Here is a 10,593-nt window from a genome sequence, read left to right as displayed (position 1 = left end):
AGTCTAGTTTCTTGAGTTCTCTATATATTTTGGAGATCAGACCTTTGTCTGTTGCGGGGTTGGTGAAGATCTTCTTCCAGTCAGTAGGTTGCCTTTTTGTCTTAGTGACAGTGTCCTTTGCTTTACAGAAGCTTCTCAGCTTTAGTAGGTCCCATTTATTCAATGTTGCCCTTAATGTCTTGAACACCATCAAGAAATCTGTTTGTAATGCTCCTAGCAGTAAGTCCCTGGTGCTAAGCTGGGAACCTGTTCCGCATGCTGGATTTCCTTGCCCAGCCTTTGTACAGGGGAGGGGCACAGTCATACCTCAATTTGATGTGCCATACTCTGTTCAAGCCCATGGGAAGCCTGCTCCTTTGTGAATGGAGACAGAGGAGGAGTAAGTGGATGGAGGGAGGTGTAGTTGGGAGTCGGGGAAGGAGCAAGAGGAGAGGAGGGAAGGGAAAACTGTGGTCAATATGTAAAATAAAGACAAAACTATTTTAAAAAGGAATCCCCAAACAGTAATCAGGGCTCTTGTGTATCTTCACTATTGTGGCCTGCTGTTCCCCTGTGCTGCGATCTGACCTGTTCTATAGCTTGGCTTTGAATATGGTTTCCTTGCTGCCTTTGTGATCTGTGTGAGTCTTTATTTCAAATCTTTGAATTAGAGTCTAAGAATCTGGAATCACCTGGCCCAGAGTCCCAACCACTAGCAACAACATTGCTGCAGGTATTTGAAGACAGTTTTTTATAGGGTAAACCATTTCAATTCTGTTGACTATTCATAAGAAATTACTTCAGATTCCTCATATCTTGGTACCATTTTAGACAGATGTTAACTTGTTAATTTATAATTGAAAGGTTTCTGTTTAGCTTTTTGTATACCTGTTTCTTATCTTTACCCATGTATGTATGTATGTATGTATGTATATATATATAGGACTTTTCTTTCTTATTTGTCTTCTCACTAGCTTTCTCTCTGTGTAGAACTTTATCTTTTTGAGCATTTCTTTACTGCAGAACAGGAAACTACTGTCCCATCAAGAGAGTCAGTTCTTTTATCTGATATTACAGTACTGAAGCTTTGAAAACTATGATAAATGAATATTTTCTTACCTGAGAATCAAGATGTAAATGTTTATCTCTTGCTCTCCCATCATCTCTTGACAATTTTCTTTTCTTTGTCTACTTTTCTCTGCCTTTGAAATGGAGTAATACATTTGCCATGAGGTATTTATTTGCCGTTTCATTCTTTTCTCAGGAAAGTATGCTATATTAATGTTACATTACATTGTTATAGGTCTGATTTTCTAAGTCTAGGGCTATGTTTTATCAAAAGTCTATTCAGTTCTTAATATCTGCAGGTTCCACATTCTTGTACTAACAGTAGATCAAGATATAGAACAAAATGCATTTTAGAAGTACCAAAAAGCAAAATTTGAGTTTAATGCATTACAGAGTACCATGCTGAACCTCCATGAACACAAGGAATATGTAGTTTCTGCTTCAGCCTCGGGCCTTTCACAAGTCCTCAGTCTCTAGTTCTCATTTCTTGAGCATTTCCCACTCCAGATCTCGTTCATTTATATGTAGTTAGATCTAGAATTGATACATCAGTAGTGAACAAGTTCAGATCTTTCTTATAGTTATCCCCTAAACAATACAATGTAATAGCTGTTCACACAGCCATTTATATTGTATCAGGTATCAGAAATAACTTGGAGGAGTTTTAAGTATATGGGAGAATGTACATGGGTGCTATGCACGCACCATGTCCACATCGTTTTATATAAAGAACTTGGTGTCTTCAGATTTTTGTATACCTGCGTTCTGGAACCAAAACCAAGAGATGGCTGTACAAGAAGAACTCCAGTTAGTGCTGCTTAGTAACAGTCAGCTAACTGCACTTTGCAGGCAAGGTTTATTCTGCTTGCCTATTTGTTTTGTTTCTTTAGTTTGTTTTTGTTTGGGAGAGGTAGAGAGTTAGGAACTAAGAATGTTTTTTGCATTGCTTGAAAGTAAAATTCATGATGCAAAATTTAAATTTGTGTCCATCAGTAAAATTTTATTAAAACAGACATGCTTGTTCTATAGTATATTTTCTCTTACAGCTTTTTGCAATAGCAACAGAGTTGAATAGTGATCACAAAGACCCTATAGATTACAAAGCTTGAAATACTTATTGTCTGTCTCTGTTAGTATTCCCTTACCTAGTAACTAACAAACTGCCTCTAAATTAAGTAGATTAAAATAATACATATTTTAAAGTTTCTGTGGCTCAAAAAATTAGGACACAGCTCATCTGCATCTTCTACTTGAAGAGTCTTGGCCGAACTGTAGTTGTCTCAAAGCTCAACTAGGGAAAGATCTGTATCCACACTCAGATGGTTGTGTCAAGATTCAGTTCCTTGTAGACTACTAGAGTGGAGGCTTAGTTCCTTGTTTGCTGATGGCTTAGGATTGTCTTCATTCCCTTATTATGAAGGCTAGCCTAACATGGCAGCTTAACCCATCTAAGAATGTGCAAGCTCATCAGGAAAGGCCTTTAGTCCACTGCACACCTAAGGGTCTGTGACTACAAAACTGTGACCTCTTGGGACCATCAACGTTAAAAATATGCCTTCCTTTTGTACTTTTTGAGAAAGATTATCTACTCCTATTTGAGTGATTAATTTATTGTTGTCCTTCCTGGAACTTTTTTCTTTAGAGAATCATTTTAATGTAGTGATTTTGTATGACCTGCTCTATCTTTCTGACTTAAAAACAAGCTGGTAATTCTATTGTCTCCAGACTGATTTGTCATTTATCATATTGAATTCATTTGAGTCTTGAAAGTTTGTTTGTTATAGAAACTTATTTGGGGGGAATTGTGTGCAAAATAATTACATTTAATTATTGTATACTCAGTGTCTTTGTTGTTTAAGAATAGATACATAGCTGCACATGGTGGTACAAACCTTTAGTCTCAACACTTAGAAGGCAGAGACAAGCCAATTTCTCTGTGTTCAAGGGTAGCCTAGTCTACAAAGTGAGTTCCAGGCCAACCAGGCTATACAGCATCAGAAAGAGGGATGGGAGGGAGGGAGGGAGGGAGGGAGGGAGGGGGGGGGGGGGAGGGAGGGAGGGACGGATGGAAGGAGGAAGGGAGGAGTTTTTCTTTCCTATAGGTAAGGATCTTTATGAGAACATTCTTTATTTTCTGGTTTTATAAGGTCTTTGATTCTTAGTTTGCTGTTTGGTGTTTTCTTCTTCATTATAAGTATTTTCAGTGTCTTTGCTTCCCAGAGTATTGTGTTCATTACCCCAAGTACCTTAACATTTCCTACCATTGTTCTTCTTCTGTACATTATTCTGCATGGCACAGTTGTAGTAGCTTTATACTAAATCCCAGGAGCAGAAGGGTTCAATGCGGGGAGCAGAGTATTTAAAATGACCCTTCTTTCTTCAAAAGCAGACAAAGCTGCCAAAGAATCTTTGCTCCCAGTAAGTAAACTGCTTTGGGTAAAGGAGGAACAAGCTATAAGGACCAAGTGAGGACTTCATAACACCCCAAGTGAAGTGATAGCCTGGAATGTTCTGTCCCCTTTGCAGTCAGTCCCATGTCTAGAGGAAGGAACGTACCCCCATGGAATTGTTGCCATAGCCCCGGTACACTACATGCGATCATCTAAGCTGAGAGGAAATTTACCCACATTATAATGGGTAAACTCTCAACGCTGACAAGTAGGTGATGGCAACTGCTGGTGTACAGATAAAAAATAATAAATAAATAACTTTAAAAAAAAACAGGTTTATTTGGCCTAAGGACCCAGCCAGCTGCTTTGAGATTGGGCTGGGATCAAGTGCATGGTGATGGGGAGTTACTTCCCACTGTCTCTCTGAGAGTGCTTATTTCCACGCTGCCGTTCCTCCTGGTCTAGTAGAGGCTCCTTCCTGATAGAAGACTGTCGGATTATGGCTTACAAACAATAGGAAAAGAATTAATTAATTTTCCTAAAGAGAAAGCAAAAAAGAAAGAAAGGAAGGAAAAAAGGAAGGAAAGAAAGAAAGGCCTAGTCCATGTCCTAAGTAAAATTCACATTTTTTTGATAAATGTTTGAGTGGTAAGGCACTCTTAAGTACAGAAGAGGTATGGTTCTTTGGGGACCAGGTTGTCAGGGAAGTAGTCAAAATGGAGTTACATTGGAGGAGAAAGAGTGCCTTGCAGATGGTGACAACTATGTACAGTGGCACGCTTGCAAGATTCCCTAGCCACACTCTGTTCTCTTCTCAGTGACTCTGAAATGAAGTTCATCCTACTTCTATTCTAAAAGTAATGTTTATAATAGTTTAAAACATGCACAAGAGAAACTGTCAGTAATAACAGTTAGGCATAGTGCACACAGCTGTAATTTCAATACTTTACACATGGAAACAGGAGAATCAAGAGCTCAAGGTTATCATTAACTACATAACCAGTTCTTGACTCTCATGAGCTACATGAGATGAGACCCTGTTTCAGAAACAAATACTGCCCCAGAGGCATACAGGATTTTTTTTTTTAGTCAAGGTTTCTCTGTGTAGCTCTGGCTGTCCTAGAACTCACTCTGTAGGCCAGGCTGGCCTTGAACTCAGAGATCCTCCTGCTTCTGCCTCCCAAGTGGTAGAATTAAAGGCATGTGTGCCACCACTGCCTGGGACAAGTAGAATTTGTTTGTTTATCTATCTTTTCTTTCTTAATATTATAGTTTCATTCTTTGAGAATTTCATACAAAGTGTTTTGATCACATTCCTCTCATTCTTCCTCCTAATTTCTCCTTGAGCTACTGCTATACAGGAGCCACTTCCAAATTATCACTCAGAGGCTTATATTAATTGTAAATCCTTGGCCAGTAGTTCAGGCTTATTACTAACTAGCTCTTACATTTTAAGTTAACCCATATTTCTTATTTGCCCTCTCCCACATGGTGGTACCTTTGTTAGCATGGCACATTCATTTCTACTCCCTCTGTGTCTGTCTGGTGACTCCTCTGACTCCACCCTTCTTCCTATCATTCTCAGTTTGGCTTTTCCACTTAACTTCCTGCTCAGCTACCAGCCTGTTGACTTTTTATTAACCAGTGAGAGTGATACATATTCACAGTGTGCAGAAAGATTATTCCACAGCACACTCCCTTCTTTTCTTTTCTTTTCTCTTTCTTTCTTTCTTTCTTTCTTTCTTTCTTTCTTTCTTTCTTTCCTTCCTTCCTTCCTTCCTTCCTTCTTTTTTTTCCGCGAGGTAGGGTTTCTCTGTAGTTTTGGAGCCTGTCCTGGAACTAGCTCCTGTAGACCAGGCTGGTGTCGAATTCACAAACATCTGCCTGCCTCTGCCTCCCGAGTGCTGGGATTAAAGGTGTGTGCCACCACTGCCCGACCCCCCTCACTTTTCAGTAACCCATGAAGTCCCATTTGTGCTGTCCATATACTCATGATGTAGAGCAGTCCACTCGAACATAGTGACCTACCAGAGCTACACCCTTACACAAAACTGACATTTTCTCCCCAGAAGCCATCAACCGTCAGTAATTCCTCAGCTAAGGGTGGGAGCTTAGAGCCATGATTTGACTGTACTATGCTTTCATACATTTATGTTTTAGGGTTTTTTTCTACCTGTTTTTATTGTTGTTTGATGTTTTGTTTTTGTTTGTTATATTTAGGTTTAGGTTTGTGGTACTGGATGTTAAACCTAGTAACTCATACTAGCCAAGGGATTTCCGATTAAGTATATCCCCAGTTCTGTAATAGTTATTAACTTGTACAATGCAGAAATCTTGTTGTAAACCAAAATAATGAACCTTATCACCATGTGTACAGTGTTAAGATTCTCTATTTCACTGATTTCATTATTTTTATCATTAAATTACTGAGGTGAAATCATACACTTGGATTGTTTTGGATTGTTGTTGTTTAATATGACCACAGAATACATTTCTCGGCAAACTTGGTAAACACATTTTTCACTGTTTGTGACTCCCACTCCTCGTGGGCTTGTCTGTGCTATGATAGCATGTGGGGAAGCAGATGCTCTCCCCTGAGAACCACGCTGTGGTTGCAGACAGCGATACTGAACCCAGAGTCACGTGGCTCTCTGTTCTGTCCTGGCTGACCTCCCTCGTTCGCTTTGGATTGCTACTCTACTGGGAAGAAGTGAGGTGAGGGAAGACTATAGTTCTTTCTTGAGTTATTTCACCTTAAGTTATTAAGAGTTCTTGAAAGACTTTAGTCAGAGGATCCTTCTCATTGTACGTGGAAGGTGTAGTCTAGCCCAAAGGTCCCTCTTTTGAATTTTCACTAGTGAAATACTTGAGATAATAATTTCTTATCAAGATTGACTTATACTGAAGAATAATCCAGTGATTTCTTTTCATTCCTGCTCATCCCTTTATTTGATTGATTTGTTTATTTGTTTGTTTGTTTGTTAGGTGGTAGGGAGGTGGTACACATGTGCCCTGCGCTGCATATGGAGATTAAGGAACAGTTTGTGGGTCTAGAGACTGAACTCAAGTGCTCTTATCTTCTGAGCCATGTCCCTGGCCACTCATCTTTAATATATGGTTCAGTTTCAAAATGTTTCACCATACTTGTTTTCACCAAAATATCTACTGCTGTAACTTCAGTCTCTGGTTGTTCAAACACTAAATTTTATCTATCCACAGGAGAATCTTAAAAAGTGAGCCTCCATATCCTCAGGAAATGAGCGCTCTAGCTAAAGACCTGCTTCAGCGTCTTTTGATGAAAGATCCCAAGAAGCGATTGGGATGTGGCCCCCGGGATGCGGATGAAATCAAAGAACATCTCTTCTTTGAGGTAAAATTTAGAAGATAAGTATACTTAATCCTTCTTGTTGTCACTTCCCCCTCTCACCTATACTTTAGTCCCCCAATTCGTGTAACAGATACCATTTAGGAAGGACCAGAATTCTACTTCTGTAGATATGAAGCATTAGAAGTAAAGATGATCATGATAGCAGTACATTTTCTTTATAGCCATGTCTAACCTCTGACACTGAGACAGGATGCTATCAGCAACAGAGCTCATGCTTGAAAATGGAGCAGTTGAGTTGCCAAAAAATATTGCCCCTGAAAAAAAAAAATAAAAATAAAAATAAAATAAATAAAAAAAAATATTGCCCCTGAACTCTCATGTTTTTTTCAGGTTTATAATGTTGTGTTAGGCAGCATTCATGGTCTTTTGAGGGTTGGGTGTGGCCTGCGGGTTGGACACAGCTGGTCGAATTCTAGGTAATGGTTTCTGTAGGTGACTCTGGGGTTTGCTCATGGACTGAGGGTATGTATATCTCTTGTAGGAGTTCATGAGCTGTTATACCGGGTTCAGCTTTCGTTCACCAATTCCAGTGCCTCTTCTGTTTCCCGGAACAATATTAGAATATTCCGAGCCTGCTGGTGTCTCAGTCAGTGTCTGTGGCATAAGTTTCCTTTTGCTTTCTTTTCTCTATAAAATGCTTTTCTTCTGAAAAAGCCAAGTGACACTATTCCACAGAGCACTAGGGTGCCTGCCAATTTCATTTGCCCAGTTTATTCCAAATAACAAATAGTGGGGTGGGGGTACTTCTTAGTAATTTCAGTCTAAATGGTGAAACCTGGGGTGGCATAGTCTCGTTTCTAACATTCTGAACATATATCTGCTACATGACGTTACAGCTCAACAGGCGTGACCTTAATGTTAAATGCTCTGGAGGATTCATCCACATTGTGTGTTTTTATTCTGTAAACTTTTGTATTATTATCACCAGAACAGATGAATAAAGTATAGTAAGCAAAGAAGAAACAATTATTTCAAGTAAGCTTTCACAGTGCTATTTATTGCTTTTTAAATATAAAATAAGCAAGATTGGGTGTAGCTCCGTGGTAGAGCACTTGCCTGGCATGCATGAGGGCATAGGTTTTGTCCTTTGTGAAAGGAGTGGAGGTGATATCATCATTGAAAATGAGATCTCAGTCTCTCTGTCTCTGTCTCTCTCTCTCTGGTGTTTTTGTTGTTGTTTTGGTTTTTTTTTTTTTTTCTCTTTGGTTTTTGGAGACACTGTTTCTCTGTGTGTAGCTTTGGAGCCAGTTCTGCAACTCACTCTGTAGACTAGGCTGGCCTTGAACTCACAGAGATTCACCTGCCTCTATCTCCTGAGTGTTAGGATTAAAGGTGTGCTCTACCACTACCCTGCAAAAAATGAGATCTTTTTATTTCTTTCTGCAAACAGTATTTTATTCTATCCAACCATTTTTTTAAATATTACTGTAAAGCATATTAAGTTTAGTAACAGAGACAAACACATTTAGAATAAAATGAAAAAGTTTTGTGCATTGGTTGAGAAATAGCACTTTTTGAACAAACGTTATATCTTGTTCATATTTTGGCTTAAAATTAACAAGTAAAATTGAAACAGAATGCCTCCATTGTTTTTTTCTACAACCTTCTTTTTTATTGTTCCCTGTACTTGTGAATGTTGCAGTGTGTCTTTAGAATATGGGTGTATTTTTTTGCTTGATAGCTTGGAATAAGAATTTTGATTTATGTAATTTCTTTCGTTTTTAAATGATAGGGGTAGGTCAGAAATCTACTTACAAAGATCTAACTGATCTTTTCTGTATAATGGTGTAGAAGTAGGAAGAATAATAATAGCATTCAATTTTCTACATATTGAACATTCTTTTGGTAACAACATGTTCCTTTAAATTTCTCCTTTATTCTACAAGTTTGTTGTTTTTAAAGATTCTTTTAAAAATTTTAGTGGGGGTGGGGAAGACAACTCCTGAGAGTGAGTTCTTTTCTTAACAGTGTGGGACCCTGAGGATCAAAGTCTGACTGTCATGTTTGGCAACAAACACCTGTACTTTACTGAGCCATTTCACCTGCCCTAGAATTTTCCTTAATGTTTGTTCAGCAAGTAAAGCACAAACCGTATGCCTATAATAGAAGTCATTGAATCTCAGGTCATTGTAGCGGCCAGACTTGCTGTACATGTGGCTGGATGGTTTTCGAAAATGGTATTATAATGCTGCGGGATTCAACAAACTGGGTTTACTGTGAGCTGATACAGTCTGAGACTGGAGATGTAGAGGAAGCCATAAAAGGCTTCCTGAGGGTCTTTGTAATGACGGGATGTTTCGAATTAAGAGAGCCCTGGACCTGAGCATGCGGCAGTTGATCTTTGCCTAAGGAGCAGTGGATAACGTATGAGGAAGGCAAATTCTACCTTAAACCCTATCTGAAAGAGGTTATTCGGGAAAGAAAAGAGAAAGAAGAATGGGCAAAAAAGTGATCTTGTAGTTGAGATCCATAGATGTGCCTCGTCTCAGCATATTTTTATGAAGTTGTTTCAACCTGAATCACAATTTAAGAATTATTTGCTCTGCAGATGCCTCACATTAAATAGATGTTTATTGTAACCATAAAAAAGTCATTACAGACACATAGAGGAATGAACACTAACTGGAACATGGATAGATACATTCTAATCCTTAAGATTTTATTCAGTGACTATTATCTAAGGATATTTTAGTTGACAGAAGGAGCATAAATAAATAACAGAGGGTTGAATTTGAATAATACAAAACATGTCAGTTACTCAGATAGTGTGTATGGAGGGGAGACAAGAGGCAGTATCTAAATATTGATTGGGGTTGAATGAGAAAAGAGCTACTGTGGCAGTGTTATTTAAACCTCAAGTATAAGCAAACACTTGACTCATGACGCTCTTACTTTGTAATCTGTCCAGGTAACCCAAGGGAAAGCCAGTGGAAGGGGAGAGATCGGTGAGCCCCTAGAAAATAGGAGTCAGTATCACCTTTACAGAAAGTATCGAAGCCCTTTATAGAAGTAGTTTACAGCTTGAGGGACTTGTTGGTTTGTTTCTTTGTTTGTTTTCATTTTGGCTTAATACTTTTCTTTCAAAGCTCAGGACAAAAGTAATTTTTTTCTTTTTATCTATGAGGGAGATCCAGGGTGAACCAGAGTGTCTTGGTGCCCTCTAGAGGACACTGAGGTTCCTGAGGTGGGAAAGCAGCAGGCTCCTTTCAGATGCTACAGTCTGAAAATGGGATCCTGCTTGGAAAAATAATATTTTTAACACTCAGTTTGAAATATGCACTCTTGCTTTAATCCCACTTACTAGTAACTAAAGTCTTAGCCAGGTTTGGTGACACACTCCTTTAATCCCAGAATTTTGGAGAAAGAGGCAGTCAATCTCTGAGTTCAAGGCCAGCATAGTCTACATATGGTCTACATGGTCTACTGCGGATCTCAGCTTGACCCCCTAACCTTTGACCTGAGTCCCCTAAGACTATCAGAAAACACAAATATTTATAGTACGATTTATAACAATAGCAAAATTACAGTTGTGAAGTAGTAGCAAAAATAATTTTATGGTTTGGGGTCACCACAACATGAGGAACTGTCTTAAAGAGTCACAGCATTAGGGAGGGTGGGAACCACTGACATAGAGAGTCCCAAGTCTGCCAGAGCTGAAGACCCTGTCAAAAAAAAAAAAACAACTTAATCATGTTTGTTGTTCATAAAGTGTTTTGACTTTTTTAATTTCTGCTCTATCACAATCTTCTTTCTCTGCTTTAGAAAATA

The 10,593-nt window shown here is 38.7% G+C and overlaps 1 protein-coding gene across 7 annotated transcripts in view; it reads left to right on the top strand.

The window, feature by feature from the left end:
* Positions 1-10,593, top strand: part of Rps6ka5 (ribosomal protein S6 kinase A5) — a 170,349-nt gene that overhangs the window by 123,136 nt on the left and 36,620 nt on the right. For 5 of the 7 annotated variants that reach the window (XM_050151453.1, XM_050151451.1, XM_050151455.1 and 2 more), the window contains one exon: positions 6,657-6,807. The exons of the other annotated variants lie outside the window; for them this stretch is intronic. In XM_050151453.1, coding sequence (XP_050007410.1) covers positions 6,657-6,807 — 151 coding nt within the window. The remainder of the gene's footprint in view (positions 1-6,656; positions 6,808-10,593) is intronic. 7 annotated transcript variants of the gene reach the window in all.

The sequence above is a fragment of the Alexandromys fortis genome, unplaced genomic scaffold (assembly GCF_014885135.2).
Source record: "Alexandromys fortis isolate MF-2015 unplaced genomic scaffold, M_Fortis_MF-2015_v1.1 scaffold_63, whole genome shotgun sequence".
Classification (NCBI taxonomy): Eukaryota; Metazoa; Chordata; class Mammalia; order Rodentia; family Cricetidae; genus Alexandromys; species Alexandromys fortis.
The sequence above is the reverse complement of the archived record's forward strand: the minus strand, read 5'-3'. Positions and strand labels throughout refer to the sequence as shown.